The 25,907-nt window shown below is 37.1% G+C and overlaps 2 protein-coding genes across 6 annotated transcripts; both read left to right on the plus strand.

Annotated features, from left to right (window-relative positions):
- The first annotated feature begins 2,014 nt into the window (after positions 1 to 2,014).
- On the plus strand, positions 2,015 to 18,687 carry LOC137959000 (sterol 3-beta-glucosyltransferase UGT80B1). Of its 2 annotated transcripts, XM_068806250.1 has the most exons (14): positions 2,019 to 3,094; positions 3,312 to 3,466; positions 3,680 to 3,922; positions 4,957 to 5,068; positions 7,744 to 7,914; positions 8,222 to 8,285; positions 11,414 to 11,471; positions 11,557 to 11,734; positions 13,756 to 13,886; positions 15,072 to 15,174; positions 16,652 to 16,728; positions 17,404 to 17,451; positions 17,636 to 17,785; positions 18,248 to 18,687. In XM_068806250.1, exons 1-14 carry the CDS (start codon positions 2,866 to 2,868, stop codon positions 18,446 to 18,448), a joined length of 1,920 nt encoding a protein of 639 aa, XP_068662351.1. In that variant the 5' UTR covers positions 2,019 to 2,865; the 3' UTR covers positions 18,449 to 18,687. The 2 variants fall into 2 exon arrangements, with proteins under 2 accessions (XP_068662352.1, XP_068662351.1); XM_068806251.1 differs by lacking the exon at positions 18,248 to 18,687 and having other exon boundaries at positions 2,015 to 3,094; positions 16,638 to 16,728; positions 17,636 to 17,781.
- A 703-nt stretch (positions 18,688 to 19,390) lies between these two features.
- LOC137958685 (uncharacterized) lies at positions 19,391 to 24,424 on the plus strand. Of its 4 annotated transcripts, none has more exons than XR_011114005.1 (4): positions 19,397 to 19,476; positions 19,589 to 19,681; positions 19,822 to 23,776; positions 24,063 to 24,424. XR_011114005.1 is itself a non-coding variant. In XM_068805774.1 (3 exons), the coding sequence occupies exon 3, from the start codon at positions 19,888 to 19,890 to the stop codon at positions 23,710 to 23,712; it is 3,825 nt and encodes a 1,274-aa protein (XP_068661875.1). In that variant the 5' UTR covers positions 19,391 to 19,471; positions 19,589 to 19,681; positions 19,822 to 19,887; the 3' UTR covers positions 23,713 to 23,973. The 4 variants fall into 4 exon arrangements, 2 of the variants coding, with proteins under 2 accessions (XP_068661875.1, XP_068661873.1); XR_011114006.1 differs by having other exon boundaries at positions 19,822 to 23,767; XM_068805774.1 differs by lacking the exon at positions 24,063 to 24,424 and having other exon boundaries at positions 19,391 to 19,471; positions 19,822 to 23,973.
- Positions 24,425 to 25,907: the final 1,483 nt, after the last annotated feature.

The following is a 25,907-nucleotide window of genomic DNA, read 5'->3' on the forward strand; positions in this document are numbered from 1 at the left end:
GGAAGCGATTGGTAGTAATTGGGGTAGATAGAGGCACTGGTAGCGACTGGAGCAAACGGAATAAAAGGGAATGCATCATCCGGTGAAGAGATGTGGAAGAGTAGTTGCACTAGTAGCGGTAGTGGCAGAAGGAATCGAAGAGAGCACGTAGTCTAGTGAAGAGATGTGGAAGAGCCATCTGATGAAGAGATGTAGAAGAGTCATCCAACATAAGACCTAAGTCTAGGGGAAGAAATTCATCCCCCCCACTACCTTCTTCAAGCTCGTGAGAATTTCACAACGTGTGAGGGAAAAAAAAAACCTCGATCAAATCCTCTCTTCCCCAGTTGAACAATGCACTCTCTCTGATTCTATTTGCCTCAGCCGTTACCAATGTCACTGCTCTTTCACTTCTCTTCACCGGACGATGCACTCTCTCAAATGTCGTCCGCCCCAACTACTAACAGTGTTGCTACTCTTCCATATCTATTCACTGAACGATACACATTCCGTCCACCCCCAGCCGCTACCAACTCTTCCACATCTCTTCATCGGATGATGCACTCTCTCCGATTCCATTTATTCCAGGCGTGTTGTTGCTACAATTTTGTTTAGCTATGGCATCATGCTTCATTTATGTAATATAAAATTTTTCTTCCTCCTATGTGAGTTCCATGTTACCAAACTTTCTCTAAGACATAGATGGGACATAAAAAGAATGCCCCCTCCCCTTTATCTACATTGCAAAATAGAAGGGCTATTTTAAAAAAAAAATAAAGCTAATATTTTTAACTAATAACTACTATTCATAAATATCAACATTCTTATCCGTTATCACACTTAAATTATTTATAAATAATGGTTACAATTATATGATATTAATTATTATTAGAATGCCTACCCTCTCTGCTATTTATAATTAAAATAATTATAAAATTAGATTTATACCCACCCAAACCTATAAAATAGAGCCTAATTAACTCAAAGTAATATCTACCGACAATTATGAATATTATACTATTTTGAAATATTCCAAATTAATTTAATATTGGTTGTGAAATTTGAATGGTTAGATTACATTTATGTCTAACCTTATGTGACTCGTCACTCCTTGCACTCTATGCTTGGCCCATTAGTTATAATTAGGTGTAAGTGTAGGGTTCCAAATTGAAGGATAAGTGATAGCTCGTAATTTTTATTTATTTATTTATGATCCAAACGAACTGGTAGTTTAACGAAGAGAGAAGGATAGGGTCTCCTGTGTTGTCCACACCACGAAATTTCTGAGAAAATGCAACGCTGGGCCTCCTAATCCGATCGCACCGGTAGGCTAACCCCGACTTCTCTGTTGACAGGTCAAGTTCCAGCCATTTTACTGCCGACTTTTGTCGCAGTTGCAATTGTGGGACCACTGACCACTTCAAGACTGTAGATGCAAACATCCGGTGGGACCATACCGGTTCCATGACGGTAGTTGTGACTTGTGATTTGTGATAGATTAATTACTCTATTTAATGAATCCATCACCCAATTGTTGCAAAGTACCTTATAATTTTAAATATATTTTATATGTATACGGCTAGTAGATGGCCTTGTTGCACAAGGGTAAGAGACCCTGAAAGACTGATCCAATACGTAAAATTATTTGGTGTGAAAAATATGAAATAACTCAGTCATCCGATAATGATCGGCCGACCGAGATAGTCATGGATTAGATCACCGAGATACGCGTTAATTGGATAGTTGAGATAATCGTCTGATCGGACAACTTACATAATAGTTAATCATGAGGTTCAATATTATTATTATTTTTTTTTCACTTTGAACCGGTAGTTTCTTCTGTTTGTCGGATGAAAAGGAAACAATCAACCCTTCCCCACAGCGTGGAAAAGATACTTTGGACAGATGCTGGCATGGTGCACATGGGATGGGAGGATCCTCAAATTTCTGGTTCCTGCGCTCGATTAAAATTTTTATCATGGGTCCAGACTCCAGGGTACATATCTCAGCATCTTCGCCTTATGATCAGAGATACCAAACCAGATGCGCCATGGTACATTCTCTAATAGTAGCGCTGTCCCGGCCTAAAACAATCGCGCGAGATATCTGTAAATTCGTTTCAGTTGATTGCATATTTGCATCTATTGTCGTCTGATAAATTTCACCTAAATTGTCGCTGATTTGGCTGTTTCTATGCTTGCGGACGCAGATTCTCCAATGATTCAGTAGTAGCTGTTGACGACTACCTTCTCTCATAATATTAACGCTTTTTCCTCAACTCCCTTAATCTGCTTCCCAGTTCCACTGCTCCCAATTTTCTTCCCTGTTTCGTCGTTTCTTCATCTCTCCATTTCCAAATTTTTTGGAGAGTTAAGTTTCTAATATGTGATTCAATGATTTTTCTTCTAGATCGGACTGGGGTGTTTCTCTCTGCCGAAAGGATAATGGAACTTATATCGTCTGTATACTCCCGAATTTAGTACAACTGCCTCCGGCGTCTGGCTATTGTTTTTACGGTTTTGTGGGGAACTTTAGTATACCGATTTCGGTTCACTGTTTTTTTTTTTTTTTTTCTCGAAGAAACTTTGCTGTTGATGTGAGACTTTTTCCTTGCTGGCTTTTACTTTTATTCTTGTGTGTGGTTGGAAGTATCGTGACTTGGGGTGGATTAAAGTTTGCAAAGGTTGTAGAGGTGCTCGCCGGACCGTCCAGTATTAGTTTGACTGTTAGGTTGCCATCTGGCACAAAACATGCACCAAGCTCACGAATATCATTTTCGCTCTCGCTTTGTCGTTTCCTTAATGTTTTCGGTTTCTAAATTAATCACAACGGAGTTGTTCGTGTTGTGATGCGTGGGATTTCAATTTGTGGAACTGCTCAAGGGAGATGGAAAGTAACGGTTTAGGAGAAACATCTGATCACCTGGTGGTGGAAACAGGGGACATGCGTGCTCATATGGAAACGGATTTGCTTGTCGCTGAACAAGTAACTCAACCTTATATGGGGACAGAGGACTGCTGGACGGCGGATCCCTTGCACAAGGGTACTGCTGTTGGAGAATGTAGATCAACAGTCTCCAAATCTGGTGCTACGGTTGTTTCTTCTCATAAACCTGGTTTGTCTTTCTTTACCCCTTGTCTGTCATTGCTACTATTTGTATTAAACCGAGAAAGGCGTTCAAATTTCAAAGAGAATTTTCTGAAGTAGATGTTGGTTTGAATTGTTTTGGCCTCGTTTCACACTACTGTGGCATGAGTGAATCTTGATCTTTGTGGATATTTTCCATTTAGTCTATGCGTGCTTTTACTGATTGTGGAGATCACTATTGGTAGGTTTGGAACACTCCAAAACTGCTCCTGCGAATGCCAATGTTTACAAAGACGTACTTTATGTGAGTCAAGAACATACTTTACCACGGTCTAAGACAGAGAAGAAGGAAACTCCAAAGTACAATCTGAAACTTGATCGCCTTCCTGAACACAAAAAGGTGTATACATACATTGTATTGAGCCTTTTATCTGTACAATAGTTTGAGTGTGAACATATGTAGGTGCTTAAAAATTACGAAGGCATGTTTTAGGCAATAAGTTGTCAATCTTTGATCAATAAATGTGTCCATGCTCTAAGTTGTATTTGTTTTACTTCTCTGGAACATTGCCTGTTCCCTAACTAATAACGCTTCCTTTGATTTGGTTGTCAGAAAGAGCTGATTGAGAATTTAATCAGAATCCAAAATGATGGAACAGTGGAGGTCGACATTAGTCGAAGTGCATCTGTGGCATCGGAACTGCTAAAGCTTGATTCTGTTGACATAAAGCCTATAGAAAATCAAGAAGTTACTCTTGAAGCCAATAAATCTGTACCAAAACTGAAAATTGCTATACTTGTAGTTGGAACTAGGGGCGATGTTCAGCCTTTTCTCGCAATTGCCAAGAGATTGCAGGCATGATTTGTTTAGTTTCATCATTTAAGCTCAGTTACTATGTATCTTCTCATTCCCTCCACACCACCCCCCCTCTCTTTTTCTTTTGAATAACTTCTTGTTGCATTCCGTTTTTGTAAATTGGATTGCTTCTTATTCATGTAGAGGTTCATATACTATTTAGAGTTGTGCTCCTATGGTGTTAGGAGTCCTGGACATTTTTGTTCACATAATAATGTTCAGGAGAGATGCTTCTACTAAAATTATGAGTGTAAAATTTAGTCGTTCTGGACATTTTTATTTGGACAAATTATTTCTGTTGGAGGATATCTTTTGATTGATTGTGGCTAAACAAGGTGAACCTGTCTCAGCTATTGTAGCATTGTAAAACTGATGACCCCCCCCCCCCCCCCCCCCCCCCCCCTCTCTTTTTCTTTTGAATAACTTCTTGTTGCATTCCGTTTTTGTAAATTGGATTGCTTCTTATTCATGTAGAGGTTCATATACTATTTAGAGTTGTGCTCCTATGGTGTTAGGAGTCCTGGACATTTTTGTTCACATAATAATGTTCAGGAGAGATGCTTCTACTAAAATTATGAGTGTAAAATTTAGTCGTTCTGGACATTTTTATTTGGACAAATTATTTCTGTTGGAGGATATCTTTTGATTGATTGTGGCTAAACAAGGTGAACCTGTCTCAGCTATTGTAGCATTGTAAAACTGATGAAAGATGACTAACAAAGTTATTGCTTATATTTTGGTCAAGACTGAAACTTTATTTTATTTAAAAAAAGACTGAAGCTTTATGTACTGGTCTCAGGTTGATGTGATTCCATTTGTCATATTCATCCATGAATTATATAAAACTCTGCTCTACCTTTTTTTTGGGGGGGAGGTCTTCCTGTTCTTTTTTTTTTTTTTTTTTTTTTGAAATGATGCTGGTCTTCCTGTTCTTCTTATTCTGTCTCTGTCTCTCTGTCTCTCTCTCTTTCCCCCCATCTGTAGGATGATGTTATACTTAATTTGTGAGGCAAACTGATAGATGTTTCCTGCAGGAATTTGGACATACTGTCAGGCTAGCAACTCACAGTAACTTCAGGATTTTTGTGAAGTCAGCTGGTGTAGATTTTTATCCACTAGGTGGTGACCCACGAATTCTGGCTGGATGTAAGAGGTCTTAACTATTTTTAGCTGGCAAATTTTCCCATTTTTTATCATTTACATAGTGGCCAAATAGGCATTAATATCCTTTTTGAATGGTTGAGTTTGTAATTTGTCAATTTCTGGCTGTTGAAACAAGTTCACCTGTTTCTGCGTTCTTTGTGGGTAAGATACTTTTAGATTTCAGTTGCATGTCAGTGTTGTCTGGATGTTACACACGAATAACTGTCTCCTGGAAGCATTTGTTGGGGAAGTTGATTTAATATTTTGTGAAAGTCTAAAATTCTTTAACATTGAAAAGTCATTTCATGTTTCTGGGATTGAAAAGAAAGATCTTTTCTCACTTTTATAGAAAAAAATGAAAGCTTGTGGGAGTTCAAGGCCTTTAAAAGACCACACGCACACAAGCATCAAGGTCTTGACTGGCATGTGTTTTAAGTCAGGTCTTGTAGGGAGTAAGTATTTTGGGCAGAGTTGCTCTTGCCTGTGCCTAGCTGTGGGGAGCAGAGTGTGTTAGACCAAAATCAGGTATTTACTTGTTATACTGCTGAACAGATGTTAAGGAATTTAATGTCCAAAGTATTAGGAAATTAAATTCCAATAGTATAAGATTTAAGACTGTGTCTCTCTCGATTCTATAAAATGTGGTTGGATAAGAGAGTGGATGGTAAAAGGAATGTGAGGCTCCTCATGCTATCTCTCTTGTATTCATTTTTTTTTTTTTTTAAATGGTGACCTTTATTAAGTGAGAAAGAGAAGACACAATCAGTTAAGGGGCATTCCCTTTACAACAAGAGAATGGAGGGAGACTCTTTGTTTTGCAAGAGAATAAGCCACTGAGTTTGCTGATCTCGGTATATGGGACCAAGAATAAGAAAAAAAAGGAGGAAATATCCTTGATTTCAAGAAAGGTCGACCAATGGCGCCAAGAGGTCTAGGTAAAGGAGGAGGACCACCAATTTATCACCACTTTGGAGTCGCTTTCAATAATAAGGGGCCTAGATAGGTGATCATTGAAAACGATGAGACCCTGGAGAAGTGCCATGAACTCATCAGAAGTGGAGTTAGAAGTCCCCTTTGCCCAAGAATACAAGATGAGAATGGAGCCATCAAAATCATGGATGGCTCTACCAAAGCTGGAGACCCAGCGTTGCCATGAGTGCTTCTGTCAAAATTAAGATTGAGGATGTTAGGGGACGGAGGTTACTAATCTGTAAGGTTGGGCCACGAGTTGGTGCAGACATCTGAGCAATGGCTTGCCAATTGCTACAAAGAGAGATCCCACCAAGATACTGGAATTCCTTCCTAGAGTGGATCTAGGAAGTGAACTGATCAATAATGCCACTTGAGTAGTTACAATTGAATTTGTGACTGTTGCTTTCTCTACATAAGCCCCAAGGGTTATGCGTGAGGCATGCCGATACGAGCAGTTTGCCTAACAGCAGGGGGGAGGGCTTGCTGCGAGTCACAAGTGGCAGAGAGGCTGCTAAGGAATGATCACCAATTGCTCGATTGAAAAGTGTGAAAATAATATTCTAAAGGTGAGAATTGACCAAGAAATGCTTGAAGAGATGTAAGTGATATTTCCTTCTATTTTGAAAGGAAAGAAAGACACTAACAGAACTTCAGAATCTTAAGTGGGGAAAAATGGAGCTTCAAGTATTTGATGAAGGAGACAGAGATGGCTTCCAAGAGAGGTAGAAGTTGGAAACTTGTTGTAATCGTTTCTCTTGTATTGGCCCTCTGTTATAAGATATAGAAAGAGAGCTGTCAATTGTAGGGTATGATACGAAAAGTTGACTTGTGATTTAATTTTCTCACCATTAGAATGTAATTTTTGAATTGTCTGGAAATTAAATATCTGTCCTTTCATAACAGAAATTTTTTCTTGCATGCTATTCTGCTTCTCTCTCTCTCTCTCTCTCTCTCTCAGTATGTAGCTCATCCTGGTTCCACTATATTTTATGCATGAAAAATCAAAATATGATCATTTACCATTAAGTTGATAAGCATGATTTGTGTTGCTTGTCAATTATTTGAGCACATGTCAGATCTGTTTCCATGAGCATGGCCATAAAAACTTGGTTATGGATGGATTTCTGTTTCCATTGGGGTTCAAATAGGCTTTGTGTGTATTGGCAATGAACGGCATTCAATGTGCTGGGGACTTGTTATGATATACTGAGCAGTCAATCCCTTTTCTTGTGTTACATTGTTATTATGCAGGTCAATTTTGTTCTTTCTTTTCCTGATTATGTATTTTTTTACATTCTTGCTCTTCAATGAAAATCTCACTTTACTGAAAAAAAAACAAAATCCCTTTTCTATTAACTTTTGTCATTTCTCTGTTTGATCTGATATTGGTACCATTCCTTTGGTTCTCCATGGACAAGGAAATTTAGAGACTGCTCTAGAAGTTATTGGCTTTCTGAGATGTCTTCATAGTTACCATTTAATCTTATACTATAGTAGGTATGGTAGCAATAATGCTTTTCAGTTTATGAAAACCATTATAGATTTTATCATCCCATGGATGAATTGACTTGAGGATATGAAGAGTGCCAACACTGGCTTAACATTTCACTTCATAAGTGTTGTCTTGCCCTTATAGCACATGTTTTGCTATGAAAATTTTATGGATCTTTTCATATATTTTCAATTATTGTATTTTTTTTTGACAGATATGGCAAGAAATAAAGGCTTTCTACCATCCGGACCATCTGAGATATCTGAACAAAGGAAGCAGCTTAAGACTATCATTGATTCTCTTCTTCCCGCATGCATAGAACCTGATTTAGAAACTGGCAGCCCTTTTAGAGCTCAGGCAATTATTGCAAACCCTCCAGCTTATGGTGAGCTCCGGCTGTAAATATTTGACCTGAAATTGAGCTCTGCTCTGAACCCTCTTTTTACACTGTTATCTTCGTGATAAAATTCTTGTATAACCATGTTGGATATTTATATGTCCATGCCTCTAGTTGATATTTCTTGTTGTTTTCCATTATCTGTTTGCTGCACTTCAGTGCAAAATGAAAGCAAGCACTTCCATTCATCAGCACTTTATCTTGCGTGAATTCTGCTGACTGAATTTTGCTGCAATCCATGTTACCATTTGCTTAAAAATAGATTGAAAGATATTGCAATTGATTGTGCATGCAGGACATGCACATGTTGCTGAAGCTCTAGGTGTTCCTCTTCACATTTTCTTCACAATGCCTTGGACGTGAGTATAATTTGACTTCTTGTTTATTTATGGTTTATTTCTTTTATTGAAGAGCTATTTGCTTCAATGATTGTTCAAATGGATTCTGTTCTCTTACTAAAGAATTATAGTTTTCTTAGATGTTATTTATTAGACCAAAAAGTCAATTATTTTTGTAACTAAATGTCACATCTTCCACTCAGTTGAAAATCACCTGTGGGTTGATTTCTTGCGCTATTCACAGCATACTGGATTTGCTCAAGAGTGTCATAAGAAATAGTGTCCTAGAAGGTTTTAAGGGAGGGGGGGGGGGGATTTTTCCACAATGAACTTGAAATAAAGTCAAGATTTCAATTCATCTGAAATGAATTGATTCAACTTCAACTCATCCTTTGGTGTGTTAGTATAGACAAGTTCAAGTGCATTAGAAAATAAATTCCAGTGTTAGTGCCCTGAAATGAAAAATATGATATAACAAGAGAATGTGTAACTTTTTGTAATATACTTAAATAAAACATATGCCTAAACAGATAATTAACCAAAATAAGCATGATTACTACACTTAGAAGTGATTTAATGTGTAGTATTAAAATATATTAATAAACTAATGAAAGACTATATTATATTACTTAATGATTACAATTTATTATAAAATAATATAATAATTAGGTGTGATTGGAATAAATTATAAAAAAATAAATAAAAGTAAAAAATAACATAATCGAATATAATAAAGAAATAAATTATTTTTTAATAACATAAGATATATTTTAACATTAAAAACCACTAATGTAATACAGTAATAAAAAATTAATATAATAAATAAATAAATATATTATTTTATCAATAACATAATATATATTTTTACGTATTATTAATTAATAATATATTGTCACAAAATTTAAAATCATTGGTTTAATTAATTATAGCAATGTGATAATTAAGCCAAAACAATTTATCAAATATTTATTTTAATAACATTTTAATTATGACTATTAAATCACTAATTTAATACAATAATTATAAAATGAATATATTGAATAAATAAAAACAATTATTTTATAAATAAAAAATATGGATTATTATTTTGATGACATAAGATATATTTAATATTAAAAACCACTAGTTTAATACAGTAATAAAAAAATAATATAATAATATAATAAATAATTTATTTTATCAATAACATAATATATATTTTTACGTATTATTAATTAATAATTTATTGTCACAAAATTTAAAACCATTGGTTTAATTAATTATAGCTATGGGAGAAGAGAGAGAAGCCGAGAGGGACAAGATAGAGGGAAAAAAATTCGGGGGAGGAAGGCCGAGTAGGAGAAAAAAAATTTCGGGAGGAAATTTTCTCCTTCGCAGGGGGGGACGAGAAACGCGTCTCACGCACGATTCATGTGGATGATTCACAAAATAGGTATGAAACCTAATTCCCCCGTTTTTGCCTCAGCAGATTACCTAACGTTATTCAAATGAAGAGGAGATCATCTTGGACTAAGGGCCTAATCAAATGAACTAAGTAATGCAGGAGTACTTTATGTCTGATTAATTTTGGACTAACCCCTAAGAGGTAGTACTGATGTCTTTTACTAATTTTGCATTTTGGAAAACTATGGAAAGGCTATTTATATGAAAACATTGAGATTTCATACTTTAGGGTTTAGGCATAGAAGGAGAATCCTTAATTATCTTTTTCACTCAAATTGTTTTGTATATTGTCACTTACAAGATGTCTTCATAGTCTTTAAGTATCTCTAATTGTTATAATTTTTAGTTGTTGTTTACATTCATCTACTGACAAAATTAAGAATTACACCTCTTGGATTACTGATCATTTCAGACATTCCATTGACTTCCACAGTTTCAATACACTCCCATCTGGCTATCTGTTGGTTAAGGAGATATAGGTCATTTCTATTATGAGTCCCTAGGTTAATGTGGGACCACATCTTTTATGAGATATAATTCACAACCTTGTATTAACTTCATGGCCTCACTTTTTGCAAGGTCTGTTAACTGGTTCCACATTGTATGTGTCGGCTGGTGGTTTGATGTGGAGTGTAATAGTTGGTTCCTACATTACAGGAGGTGCCTATGTTGAAAAAATGGGCTTGCTTTTCTGAGGTAGCACAACTTAGATGGATTATACGTAAGATATGCAGTCCTGTGTTAAACTTGTAGTTCCATATGCCTATGTTCTAAAAGAGATGCTTGATCAAACTAACCTTTGGGCTGTGCGGTAAAGTTGAAAAGAACTTTTGGATGATTTCTTTTGCTACCATCATCTGAAATATGTGGGAAGAACAAAATAGGTGGACCTTTGAGGTTAGACAAAAATCCACTCGTGGTGTCATAGAACCGGCTGTGAACAGTGTCTCCTTTGGTCAAGTAAGCTTCATGATACCTCCCATATTCCTAGTTCTCTCATCCCTAGGAACTGGAAGGGTGTGACCAACCATGTTGAACACTCTATCCCTACATCTATTTGGGCCCCTCCTCCTGAGGGGTGTCTAAATCTAAACTGTGGCTGCAGCTTTTGGAACAATCTGGGTCCCATTGGTAGGGCTGTGTGATCAGAGTTCTAGATGAGATATGTTCTTCAGGATAATGTGTTTTGTTTGTCAAGAAAGATATTTTGCTATACTTCCAGGTTTCTGATGGCAATAAGCTAGTTGGACTAGTTCTGTATTCAGTTCTCGTGTATGGATATGTTGCAGGATCTGAATCCTTTATTTTTTCTTTTATTTGTTTCTGCTTTATTCTATTTTTACATTGATTCTTATTGGCTGCTTTCAGATACCAAAAAGACATGTATCAGCATCTGAGATTGATAGGTTCTCTCATAATTGTTCACTCCAGAGAAATTAAGTAGGGGTCATAAAAGCATTATATGAAACTGTTCACATGTCATCCCAGTGAACAATTCAACTCACTAGCCAAATCCATGATCTTTTCATCCTTTCTAGGAGAAACTTTCACCCACTTCATAATTGTAGTTGATTTACCACATCAAGATCACTTGAGGGATAGGGTTAATTCAAGATTCTTGAGTGCTTTCCTAATGTAGTCTTAACTTTATAGGGGATAATTTTGAGATAATGATGCAGCTTCTTACTTCTATATTTGATAGGCAGGCCAACACATGAATTTCCTCACCCTTTAGCTCGTGTTCCACAGAGTGCTGGTTATCGGGTATATTCTTTACTCATATGAGTGCTTATTTTAATAGTTTGGCTGCTTTTAATCCAATTGACTCATGTTTTTTTATGCAATACAGCTTTCATACCTTGTCGTAGACTTAATTGTATGGTGGTCCATAAGAGGATTCATAAATGACTTCAGGAAAAGGAAATTGAATCTTCCTCCAATTGCATATTTTAGTACATATCATGGATCAATATCTCATTTGCCAACAGGATACATGTGGAGCCCTCACCTTGTGCCAAAGCCAAGTGGTATGGTTTTAATGCTACATGTGATGCTTCATACTTCATTGCTCTTGTATTATATTATAATATAAAAGAATTTAATACTAGATGGATGCACTTGTCTTTTATAATTGAAGTATATCAGGTTGACCCAATCTCATCTTAGTCTCACTAAGCTGCAATATTTGCGAAAGATTGAAACTCATCCAGCTCTGTTTCGATGAACATTGACCTTCATTACCATGTCATCAGTACCCATGCTTTTACTTGTCGAAGAGTAAATTTAATAGAAATAGTTGTATACAGTTTTTTTTTCTGTTCTACGTATCCATCCATTTGAAAAAAAAATGGCTTCTAGATTGAATCAAGATTGGGTCAGTTGCACTAAATCCGAGAATCAAGAGCTCCACTCTATTTAAGCCAAGCATAGCAGGCAGAGAAAGCATGAAAATTGTCATTTTCCAGATTTTCTTGATACTTTAATTGGTCTATCTTTATTTGTGTGTGTACATGCATTTGAAGAAATAAATTAACACTGAAGTAAATGATAAACAAAGCTAAACTCGCTGAAATACTATAAAGAAGAATGAGATGAATTGTCTCAATAACCAGATTATTTTATATAATTATATATAGGAAGTTAAGTATCCCTTTCTTGTTTTGTAGTGATCTAACGGCTTCAATCATTTTTTATTATTTTGTGTTCATAGTTGGGAGTTCCCGTAACATACTATTTTGACCCGGCATTTGGAGAAAATAGATGAGTCTTCCCATTTCTCTTGATCTCAAGGAGACATTGTAAATCATTGAAAAAAATGAATAAATGGAAAAACTGGCTATTGGAATCGAACCTATGACCATCGCATTACAAATGCCTAATCCCTGAGCTAAGTGGGCTCACATAATAGAAATAGCTCATAGGATTTTGGGAAACTGCTGGGACTTAGCTATTAGTAATTAGCTATTTATTTATTTATATAATTTATAATTAATAATATAATACATTAGTTAACAGTAGTTTATTTTATTATTATTATATTATATTTCATATAAAATAAATAATAAATTATAGTTTATATAAATACAAATAAATAATTATGTAGTTGACACGGTAATATTTTCTATAAATCTAAACTTGAACAATTTTGAAGCCATCTACCCTAGCGGCAATGTTATATTTTGTATCTCTAGCAGAGAAGCCACAACCACTGCAACCCCCCCCCGGAATCCAAAGTACTCGTAGTCCCCTAATTTTTTTATGCAAAGTAGAAATTGTAGTAGCTACTCTTATGAAAAAAACTTTTCTTTGTTTTCATTTACGACCCCATTGTTTTGTTTAGAAAAGCCCATAATAAATATTATTGGAGAAAAATCTACTTCAGAAGTTTATGGTTTTATTTTTAATTTAAATTTATATTTTTTTGACATTTTGACGTAAAAATAATTGTTAATGACTTTGCTTATTTCTACTATGGCTCCCCTTATAAAAATTTCTGTGTCCTCTTCTGTTGAGATGTACTATTGCTTAGATTGGTCATATTCTTCAATACAAGTAAACTTTGCCATTTCTATTTTGTGCAGTAAATTTAATGTTGAACTAAAAGAATTTAGCTGACATAGTGGATCTTTGTCATTTTGGAGTAAAGATTGTCAGATATGAAGTGTTTAAATACCTTAATATTTTAAGTAAAAATTAAACAATTATAATTTGTAAATGTTCAGGCAGATTGTAAATAATAGTGATAGAGCTCAAAATTTCCTTAAAAAGTGAAAAGTGGGTATCCAACTTGGGTAGTTTCTATTGCAAATCTTATTTGTGGTATTTAGAATCAATAATCTGTTCAGTTTAGTTTAAAGTTGTCCAAAGGTTGTCTTCCATGGATGTGTATGAATTTCCTGCAAGAGCAGAATGAAGCTGTCAAATTATATTTACCTATTGGTGACCTGATTACCTTCAAATTCTTCTATAACTTACCTCTTTTTGTAAATTTTCAACCAACAGGGGTATGTTTTCTTTTACAATCTGATGTGTTATTGCATTTGTTCAGATTGGGGCACTCATGTAGATGTTGTTGGCTTCTGTTTCTTAAACCTTGGCTCCAAATTTGAACCTCAAAGAAAGTTTGTGGAATGGATTAAAAAAGGGCCTAAGCCTATTTACGTGGGCTTTGGTAGCATGGTATGTCCATATATTTGCTTGGAAGAACTTTAGGCTTGTTTATCTGTTGTCTTTATAAGGAATTATGTTGGTTAAGTTTTTGTTGTTTGAATTATTTTTGTTCTCATGAGTAGTATTGTTTGCTGTACTTTTACAATGCTCTTGGTTATTTCTCAATTTTGTGTCCATAGATTAATTATGATATGGAATGTAGTAAATAAGAATGACTGATGTTATATGTTTTTCTCCAATGCATTGCCTTCTCTTGCAATAACATGTCAGAAGCTAATGTGCCGCACAAGGCATTCTGTTTACATAATATCTCATGGCCTTTGCTTGACATGGCTTGATTTTGTGTAATTTTTCTAGTTGGGCTTGTGTATAAAAAAATTGTGCTATATTGCAAAACGCATGGTGCTGATCCTAATTGATAAAGAAACACACGGAATTAATAGAAAACAGGACCAGGAAATGTGAAAATGCTCTGGCAGCATACTGATGCTGGAAAACATATCATAATTTCTTTTAAGGTGAAAGTAGTAGTCGGTTAATATTGAAAAGGGTAGCATTGTAAGGGACTTGGCCCAAAAAGGATTTAAAAATTACTAGGAGAATATTCATTTTAAAAAAAAATTACTAGGAGAATATGTGTTTAACATGCTTATGGTAGATATCCTTTTAACATATCAATTGACCTTAGACTGTGATTCTATCTCAATTCACATAGTCAGTGATATATATTTATGTTAGGAAAGATATCCTTTAAACATAGTAAAAAAAAGTGCAATCCTATCAATATAATTGTGTTAAAATAACCAAAGCTAATTGAAAGTCATCACATCATTGTAGAAATATAATATTTTGTTAAAAAGCATCAACTTTCACAAATTTAACCATATTCGCTGTCAACAAATGAATGAGTGAAACATATAACATTCACGAAATAAAAGTAAAAACACAAAATAGTTTGGGCATCTTATGTTGAGCAGGGCTTAAAGGATTTTATATATACATTTTTTTAATTTAGACAATTTTTAAATATTTCTATTGGAGTGCTTTGTTTCATGGTCACATAGTTGTAACAAGCTTTAATGATGATGATTTACTTGCCTTGCTATTCAACCTGCTAGAGTAAGGGAGGATTTTCTGTTTGATAATATAACTTTTTAGCCATCTCCGATTAAGAAATTTCTTGTGCATTCTAAGCCTCTAGAGGATGCCGAGAAGACCACAACTATAATTCTGGAGGCATTAAGAGACACAGGACAGCGTGGTATAATTGACAAGGGTTGGGGTGATCTTGGCAATTGTAAGTTCATATGCTCTACTTAAGTGAGCATTCATTTGTTAATCTTTGTTCATACGTTACTATGTTTCCTCATTAACTGGTGACTTGACTTCTGAGCATGGTATTTTCAGCCATTTTATGCTATTCTGTGGTTTGGTCAGTCTCCTTGGTAAAAGATTTTTGCAATGCCTTATAAACAAGTGGATGTTGATTGACAATATCCATTTTCTCGGTTGAGCGGCTGTTAATGCATGACAAGGACATGTTCCTTCTTCTCAGCATGGTGTAAACTTAAAGGGTGCTTGTCACTAATGCAACTGAGCAAGTTATATAATTAATATATTATCTTTGAGTTTTATAAGTAAAGGTTTATTGCCTTTTTTTTTCCTTCCAAAATGCTACAACCAAGGCTAGTACTGGATCTTTGAAGGAAGAGAATCTAAACACTGAAATTATTAGGAATTATGTCATTTGTGGAATATTCAAGTTATCTATGCTCAATTTCGGTGGCTCTTCCCTTGGGAATTCAGTATCAGCTGGTGTTGGTGGCATGTTGAGGGACCACTCTGGTGCGGTCCTTGCCTCCTACACTGGGCCGCTTGGCAAGACTTGACTCCACCACTTCTAAGCTTCAAGCATAGAGGTTCAGGTTAAAGATTTTCGAGGACTGTTTCAAAGGCCTTCTACTCTTGGAAGCCGATTCCTCTGTTGTTATTAGCTGGTGTTCGGGCAAGAAGGACCCTCCATGGCAGTTATGGTCATTATTTTTTGAAATTCAGGACATTTTTAATCCTGCTTGTTCTTCATTGCACTTTCCTTGATCAGCAATTTGTCTTGGTGATTCCCTTGCTAAAGAGGGGGTTGCCCTTCAATCCTCGTTGTAAGAGGGGCTCCATCCTAAATCTGTTTCCTCTCCTTTGGGTTTAATATACATTAACATCTTTTCTCAAATTTTTTTATTTTTTTTATCTATGCTTGTCTAGTGGAGGAATAGATCATGATTTATGCAGGCTAATGAGTACCTTGCCATTGATGGAGGATGATTTGGAAAGACCAAACCTTATATAGATTTGCCATCCCAATCGTTTGATATGTTATACCGACTACTTTCTTGATGAGAGTCGAGAAGAATACAAGTGCTTCATCCCTCAATTATGAAACACTGGTATGAAAAAGGTGAAACTTGCAGTAGGGCAGATTGTTCAGAAAAAAAAGGAAAGAAAACAAAAGAAATAGATTAATCTCAAATTGCTGTATCATCAAAGTATAGTCTTACCTTTATGTTGCCTTGATGAAAGTGGCAGAGAGCCTAGGGGATTCTAGTTTTTTATAATCTGACTCTTTTATCTCATGGTTGGCATAAACAAAATGCAATAATGCTTTTATGTACTTGTTCCAAAAATCCGTTTTCTTAGATGGTGCTTCTGGTGTTTACTCTGATATCGTTATTCTGTAGAAAATGTTCTCTTATAACTAGCTTGCAGTCTGTACATTGCAGTTCAGGAAGCACCTGATAATGTTTTCCTTCTGGAGGACTGTCCTCATGATTGGCTGTTTCCTCAATGCTCAGCAGTGGTAAGTGAAACTTGCTTGTGCATAAATTCCTTCATTTTCAGCTCAGGCAGAAATTAAGTTCTTAGTAGGAGAATCATTGGCTATATATTATAGTTTTTTTTTTTTTTTTTTACATCAGTGTTTTCAAATATGAATAGTTTTCCTATTAGTGTATGAAATGGTACTAAATTGTTGTATTAGTGGCAGTGTTGAACTCTTTAATCACCTAAAACACATGACCCGGAATCTAGTGGAACAAATGTCAAGGTCTAATAGGTACACTTATGACTTGATAGCATAACAAATGCCATCTTCTAAATTCTTATAGACTCATATATCTAACCAAAAAAACCTGTTTGCCATTTCTGAAAGACTGACAACACTTCTGTCTTTTTAAAATTTTTTTCATAATCTGGTAAACTTTCAATTTATTTTGTCCGTGTTTATGCTATTCTGGTAAGGAAAACTCGCAACATGTTGATAGTTTGCTTAAAGAATGTGAAAACCTTTATAACTTTTCCAAAACTATGACTTGTAGTTGTATTGAAAGATACTGGAAATTTGTAGTTATTTTGAAAAATGCTGATAAGGCTGATTGTGTAGTATTTCTAAAATTTGTTGTGTAACCGTCTATTTTTATGTTTTGACGTGTATTTTTCTAAATATTGGGTTTGTATGCTCAAAATTTTTTTACAGGTGCATCATGGTGGAGCTGGTACTACAGCCACTGGTCTACGTGCAGGGGTATGATGTTTTTGAGAAGCCCATTTCTGTTTTCAATGTTGTTATATTTTTAGACAGCAATAATTTTCTTTTTCGAATGCATGGCAGCAGTAATTTTCCTGAAGTCTTTGGGCATGTTTTTTGGTTTATTTGCTTTCCTGGCATTTTTTCATGGGTATTATCCTGACTTTGTACATGTTCTCAGTGTCCAACTGCTATTGTACCATTCTTTGGAGATCAATTTTTCTGGGGTGACAGAATTCAGGCAATAGGGGTTGGTCCTGCACCAATTCCAATCGCATATCTCACTGTTGAAAACCTTTCAAATGCTATTAGATTTATGCTTGAGCCCGAGGTATTTGCCCACATGATCCATATTTTCTTGCTGCTGATGCTATTGATCCTATTTTTGCATCCGTAATTAATTAGTGAAGTGTAATATGCGTAGAAGTTTATTTTCTTTGGACTGTTTTGCTACTTTCTCTATTTTTTAGTGGGAATAAGTGCTTTGGATATCATAAATATTTTCTTTTCGAATGTCAAGGTATCATAAATATTTATGGGATGGAAACTGTTGAATAGGTATTCATACCAAATAAAAAAATAATTAGGAAGTAGGAGGTTGAAATTTATTATTTATTTAGTTCCTTGTTAAATTCCCCTTTTTAAGATATTAGAGAAAATAACTGCTTCATATCCATAGGTTGCCTTTTGTATGGAATATATGAACGGTTAACTTGTTGGCGTGTAGGTAACAGACTTTATAAAACAAAATTGCAATTTGGTTCATTTCGTTCAAACCTTTGTTTTTTTGCAGGTGAAGCTAAGAGCAACGAATTTAGCCAAAGAGATAGAAAATGAAGATGGTGTTGCTGCTGCAGTAGATGGCTTTCATCGGCATTTACTTTCGGAGCTGCCAAAAACTCCTACCACTTCTTCGAATGATCCTACTTCAGAGTCCAACCCATTTCAGTGGCTCATCAGGTTCCTTGAGAAATGTTGCCATCCATCATCATAGCGGACCTTAACTTCTTGTGGCATCTCCAGACCATTCATGATCAGCATACATCCTTGTGCAGCAGGTTTTTTTTTTTTTTTTTTTTTTTTTTTAAAAGCAGTTCTCTTTTTAATGTATATATGTAGGTTTTAGAGCTCTATTTATTCTTTTATTGTATTGTTCTGTTTGTGTGATTGGGTTAATAAGATGTAGAGTGTTGTTCTTGAAAAAACTAGTGTCATTGAGCATAAACCAATACAAATTCAAGATGGCTTTCAAATACTTTTCATCCATACAGATTCTCAGTTTCAAGCAGTTTTTTGCAGTTTCTATGTGGAATATATTATTAATTAAATGTTCTTTCGTACTATGTATTAGCTAGCTAGCCATTTTTTTTTTTTTTTATATAATGCATCTTCTTCATTAACAACAAGAGGAGGCTTAGTCAAATGATGAGAGAGATCTCTAGTGGTTAGAAACTGTTTGACAGATTGTGACCAGCTCAACTTAATTTGACCTTAGAATACTTCAAACTCGAGCTCACGAACTTAAGATTAGCCTCAACCCTTAAATTGAACTCAAACTTGAGTTCAAAAACTTTAAATGAGTTTTAGCTCGAGTTTGAGAGAGGTTCGAGTACAACATAAATTTAATTTTTTTAATAGATAATTAAATTATAAAAAAATATAAAAAGAATTTGGTGAAGAACTAAATACAATTGAACTACACATTATTATAGACGAGTGTTAAGACTTCATAATGCAGTATAAAGAACAAATTTATCCATTAATAACATTTGTTTCTGTAGTGAGCGGGCTGATATTCGTTATGGGCTTCGAAACTATTTCGTGAACCACTTTTATGAAAAGACGAAAACGCCCCTCCGAGGGCGGCGAGCGTGTTTTCGCGATGATAATTGTGCATATATACATGCAAGGAGATAATTCCTGCCTTTGGTTGTCTGTTAAGGAGGGGAGTGAGTGCTCCCTGCTTTTTTGCCCTTTGCATCCCTTGGACATTGGAAAGTGGTAACACCCCGGCAAGGTAAGGTAATTTCCACTGCCCCTTTACCCAGGACCGAATCATCGCGTTCCTGGTTAGAAGTCGATTTTTCAGTTTCATTTTGGTCTATTCTTGCGCGTCTCATTTAGGGTTTTGCAGGCTTACCGTGTGATCATTGTTAAGGCGGTGTTCGAGTTTCGGCGCTTTGAACTCGTCCCCTTGATTGGTCAGACTCCAGTGAGCTCTGTGGCGGTACGTTTGTTAACTCTTCTGGAGACCTAGGGTTGTTGAACTTAATTTTGTCAGTTCATTTGTTTGTTTTGAATTTAGTAGTTGTTCGGTTCAGTTTTTATCGCTGATTTTGATTATTCTTTTTCTTTTTGTGGTTCTAGAACTGAAATTGGTGAGTTAGGATCGTCGGAGTGTAAATTAGGGTGCCGAAGTAGAAGGCACGAAAAATGGAGGCTGTAGATTCCGACCTAGCTAGGGTCCAAGAAGAAAGGAGAAAGAAAGAGCAGGAACTTGCTTCTCTGACTGCTGTTGCCTTTGATAAAGATCTTTATGGAGAGAGCAACCGCTTTGAGGGTTATGAGCGTTCAATCCCTGTTAACGAAGATGAGGAAGACCAAGATGCGGGTGAAAGGGAAGTTGCCCGTAAATTAGCTTCTTACACTGCACCTAAGTCCGTCTTGAAAGATCTGCCAAGAGGAATGGAGGATGAGGACTTGGGATTCAAGAAGCCGTCCAAAATTATTGACAGAGAAGATGAGTATAGGCAAAGGAGACTTCATCGGATAATTTCACCAGAGCGAAATGATCCTTTTGCTATGGGGGAGAAAACCCCAGATGTGAATGTGAGGACTTATGCTGATATTATGAAAGAGGAGGCATTGAAGAGAGACAAGGAAGATACACTGAGAGCTATTGCAAAGAAGAAGAAGGAGGAAGAAGAGAACAAGGCTTTGGACCGTGGCAAGGATGCTGTTTCTGCACCTGCTCAGGCAACTCAGAAGAGGAGAAATCGATGGGATCAATCTCAGGATCAGGACAGTTCTAGCAAAAAGGCAAAAACTAGCACAAGTTCTGATTGGGACATGCCAGATTCAACGCCTGGAATTGGCCGATGGGATGCCACTCCTACACCTGGTAGGGTGGCTGCTGATGCGACCCCTTCACTCTCCAGGAGGAACCGTTGGGATGAGACACCCACTCCAGGCCGCTTAGCTGATGCAGATGCAACCCCTGCTGCTGGAGTCACTCCTGGAGCTACACCTGCTGGAATGACTTGGGATGCAACACCAAAGCTGGCAGGGCTTGCCACTCCAACTCCAAAGCGTCAGAGATCAAGATGGGATGAAACACCTGCAAGTATGGGTAGTGCTACACCATTGCCTGGGGCCACACCTGCTGCAGCGTATACTCCTGGTGTCACCCCTGTTGGGGGATTAGATCTTGCTACCCCAACACCAGGAGCCATCAATCTCCAAGGGGCCTTTACCCCTGAGCAATATAACCTTCTTAGATGGGAAAGAGACATTGAAGAACGCAACCGGCCCTTGACTGATGAAGAATTAGATGCTATGTTCCCACAGGAAGGTTACGTGATTCTTCCCCCACCTGCATCTTATGTCCCCATCAGAACTCCAGCGAGGAAGCTTCTTGCTACACCAACCCCATTGGGGACTCCTCTATATGCAATTCCTGAAGAGAACCGTGGTCAGCAATTTGATGTTCCAAAGGAGGCACCTGGTGGTTTACCTTTCATGAAGCCTGAGGACTACCAACACTTTGGTGCTCTCCTGAACGAAGACGATGAGGAAGAGTTGTCACCTGAAGAACAAAAAGAGCGGAAGATCATGAAACTGCTCCTTAAGGTGAAAAATGGTACTCCTCCTCAGAGGAAAACAGCCCTACGACAGCTTACTGATAAGGCACGAGACTTTGGGGCAGGCCCTCTTTTCAATAGAATTTTGCCCTTGCTGATGCAACCAACTTTGGAAGATCAGGAGCGCCACCTTTTGGTGAAAGTTATTGACAGAGTGTTGTATAAATTGGATGAGCTCGTTAGGCCCTTCGTGCACAAAATTCTGGTGGTCATTGAGCCTCTTTTGATTGATGAGGACTATTATGCTCGTGTGGAGGGTAGGGAAATCATCTCCAATCTCAGCAAAGCAGCTGGCTTGGCCACCATGATTGCAGCAATGAGACCAGACATTGACAATATTGATGAATATGTCCGGAACACTACTGCCAGGGCATTCAGTGTTGTTGCCTCTGCACTAGGGATTCCTGCTCTTTTGCCATTCTTGAAAGCTGTTTGTCAGAGTAAGAAGTCATGGCAGGCTCGACACACGGGTATCAAAATTGTCCAACAGATTGCAATTCTGATGGGATGTGCTGTCCTGCCACATCTGAGGTCTCTTGTGGAAATTATAGAACACGGGCTTAATGATGAGAACCAGAAGGTGCGAACAATTACTGCATTATCTCTTGCTGCTCTTGCAGAGGCTGCAGCACCCTATGGGATTGAGAGCTTTGATTCAGTCTTGAAGCCCCTGTGGAAGGGTATCAGGTCCCACCGGGGGAAGGTCTTAGCAGCTTTTCTAAAAGCTATAGGTTTTATTATCCCTCTTATGGATGCCATGTACGCTAGCTACTATACAAAGGAAGTCATGTTTATACTGATCCGTGAGTTCCAATCACCTGATGAAGAAATGAAGAAGATTGTTCTCAAAGTGGCTAAGCAATGTGTTAGCACGGAAGGAGTAGAGGCTGATTATATCCGGAGTGATATCCTTCCAGAATTTTTTAGGAATTTCTGGGTTAGAAGAATGGCTTTGGATCGCAGAAACTATCGGCAACTCGTGGATACTACTGTTGAGATCGCCAATAAGGTGGGTGTTGCTGATATTGTTGGTAGAATTGTTGAAGACCTTAAAGATGAAAGTGAGCCGTATCGAAGAATGGTAATGGAGACAATCGAGAAAGTTGTAGCTAATTTGGGGGCATCAGATATTGATGCTCGGCTAGAAGAGCTTCTGATTGATGGCATCCTATATGCATTCCAAGAACAGACTAGTGATGATGCTAACGTGATGCTTAATGGGTTTGGAGCTGTGGTGAATGCCCTTGGTCAAAGGGTTAAACCTTACCTTCCCCAGATTTGTGGTACGATAAAATGGCGTTTGAATAATAAGAGTGCAAAGGTGAGGCAGCAAGCTGCCGATCTAATTTCCAGGATTGCTGTTGTTATGAAGCAGTGTCAAGAAGAACAGCTTATGGGTCACTTGGGTGTTGTTTTGTATGAATATTTAGGAGAAGAGTACCCTGAGGTCCTGGGGTCCATATTGGGGGCACTTAAAGCGATTGTGAATGTGATTGGTATGACTAAAATGACTCCCCCCATCAAGGATCTTCTGCCACGGCTAACTCCTATTTTGAAAAACAGGCATGAGAAGGTGCAAGAAAACTGCATTGATCTTGTGGGCCGAATTGCAGATCGTGGAGCTGAGTTTGTCCCAGCTCGTGAATGGATGAGGATCTGTTTTGAGCTTCTTGAAATGTTAAAGGCTCATAAGAAGGGTATCCGGAGGGCTACTGTAAACACGTTTGGTTACATTGCAAAAGCTATTGGGCCCCAAGATGTTCTAGCAACTTTGTTGAACAATCTGAAGGTTCAGGAACGTCAGAATCGTGTCTGTACTACAGTAGCAATTGCCATTGTTGCTGAGACTTGCTCTCCATTTACTGTCCTCCCAGCTTTAATGAATGAGTACCGGGTCCCAGAGCTGAATGTGCAGAATGGAGTCTTAAAGTCTCTCTCCTTTTTGTTTGAATATATTGGAGAGATGGGGAAGGATTACATTTATGCTGTAACACCGTTGCTTGAGGATGCTCTTATGGATCGAGATTTGGTTCATAGACAGACAGCTGCTTCTGCTGTTAAGCACATGGCACTGGGTGTTGCTGGTCTGGGCTGCGAGGATGCTTTGGTGCATTTGCTTAACTATGTGTTTCCAAACATATTTGAGACATCTCCTCATGTTATTAATGCAGTAATGGAAGCCATAGAAGGGATGAGAGTGGCATTGGGTGCGACTGCCGTTCTCAATTACTGTCTCCAGGGGTTGTTTCACCCTGCAAGGAAAGTAAGGGAGATTTATTGGAAGATCTATAACTCGTTGTATATTGGGGCACAAGATGCACTTGTCTCAGCCTACCCTGTTTTGGAGGATGAGGAGAACAATATCTTTAGCAGGCCAGAATTGGTTATGTTTGTGTGAGAGCCGACCAGTCTTTTAAGTAATATTTTGTTGTCCTTGCTCATTCGCCAGTGTGGTGAGTCTGGTACTTCTCTTATCTTGTCTTTTGTCACTAGTTTTCCTTTTTGTTACCATGCTTGAGGACAAGTCAATATTTGATTATATTTACCTCATTTTAATTAAGGAAACGTATGTAGCATTTTAATTACCTTGTGTAACATGCTATGTATAATATTTACAGTTATGTTGTCACTATTCTTGTTCTTTCTGTGGTTTCTGGAAGTGGTTTTCTCGGTAATCCATGAAAAAGATTTATGTTAAGTCAGGATTAGTTTTTTTGACTTGTTGTTGCTTCTATCTAATAATGGCAGTACCCGAAGTCATCTCACGTAAGGCAGGTAAAGTCGGTTACTGGGGTATGGTCAAATGGACCTTGGTAGCATCCCGAGGACGAGCTGTTCTTTTGGTGGAAGCCCCTCTAGGCTTCAAATTATCAAAGTAGGGTGGAAGCCCCTCCTTACAGAAGTTCCAGCAGCTGAACTACAAATATAGAAAACTTTCATGGAAACATGGGAGGCTGTTTTCAGTAGTGGGTCACTGGCTTCTCGGTGATTCCTGTTGTTGTTGTTTGGCATAATGTGATAACAATTATGCATGCATGAATCTCTGAGGAGAGTGTTAAGCGTAAACTTGAACCTTGTCAGAGCATGAACCCCATTCAATTTTGTTAAAAGCTGAAGTGAGCAACGGTGGCTGCCACTGAGTTGTTAAGTAATCGGACTAAATGATATTCTAAAACACTAGGTGGACAATACTTTTGAAGGATTTGACAGTACTAAATGTGGCTCTGTGTACCCATTGCACATCATTAAGCCGAGCAGCAAGAATTATTTTTTGCCAAATGATGGTACCTGAACAAAATAAAACTTGTATGCAAAATATTTATGCTTGTACTTAGGTTGTTTCATATATTAGAAGAAGTACTGGAAAAATTATATAAGGTGGAAACACCATGAATAAAATTTTGCTTATGAATTCTTATTTCTACAATGTCACTCTGGACCTAGTCCCCAGTCTAGGTTTTAAGACCTAAAGCTCACGGGAGTGTACAAGTTGATCTTTTCGGTTTAGATTGTTCAACGTGTTAAAAAAGTAAATATGAAAGTATCTTGTGTGATTCTCATGGTAAAAGAGTCTCACACTTGAGATTAATGAATTTGGATAATTCAGCCCCTCCTGTCACAAAAAACAAAAGATGTGAGAGGTCCCCCTTCCCCTCTCTCTGCATTCCCAGGAGGGCAAGATCCCTTTCTCCTCTCTGTCGTCTTTCTTAACTTGGGGTGGTTATCAATGATTATCTCATTGCTCATGGATAAAATTATAATCTCTAGATTGATGGTCAAGTTGGTTGTCTAATATAAACTCATTCTAATCTTACTTCTTAGAGGCATCCAATTCTTGCTCATGTGCAAGTAGCTCAGGGTTGCTTCAATCTCCAATTTACCAGGTTCTTCTTAAAAGCAATTTTTAAAGTAAGGATTGTTTAACCTAATAACATTAATCTTCAAATTTTGCCCTCCTTTGGATGATTGATGTGCCTTATGTATACTGATATTAGTTGTTGAATTAATATCTAATTATATGAAAATGCGAAGTGGGCTTCTATTTGACTGCATTGGTGTTTAGAACACAGAAATAGTTGGTCAAGTTTCCTAGATAGTCAATGGGATTTGGATTTTACTTTGTTATCATATTTTCATATAATCTATGCTTCTTTTCCTTTGCTAAGATACTGCCCAACCTACTAAAATTGTTAGCACAGTTTATCCCCCAACTACCACAGGATGGTCAAATTTGGTCCTTGATAAGTGATGCTCTCATGACTTGAATGATGTTACAAGAAAACCAAGTTTTGTTTCTTGGCTTGACTCAATTTCCCATCTTTGTTCTACTTCTAGGAGTAAGTGCCTTCAAGTACTACAGCTTCTGCAATAGGAAATAGTGGAGAAAATAATTCTGAGAATATTAGTTTGAACAGAAGTAGAACCTGAATGTGAGGGCAAAATCTTCTGTATGATCCCTTCCATATTGTGTTTAATAATGTTGGCAATTTTCTGCCTTTTCCAGAGCTCCCCACTCTGCCGTTTTGTTGCAGTTGTAGTCATCTCAACACATCTATTTTCACCACATATGTTAGAGAATAATAACATCAAGAT

This window comes from Aristolochia californica, unplaced genomic scaffold (assembly GCF_029961685.1).
Source record: "Aristolochia californica isolate CCGP_79_NKW_82.1479 unplaced genomic scaffold, dmAriCali1.0.hap1 SCAF_3, whole genome shotgun sequence".
NCBI lineage: Eukaryota > Viridiplantae > Streptophyta > Magnoliopsida > Piperales > Aristolochiaceae > Aristolochia > Aristolochia californica.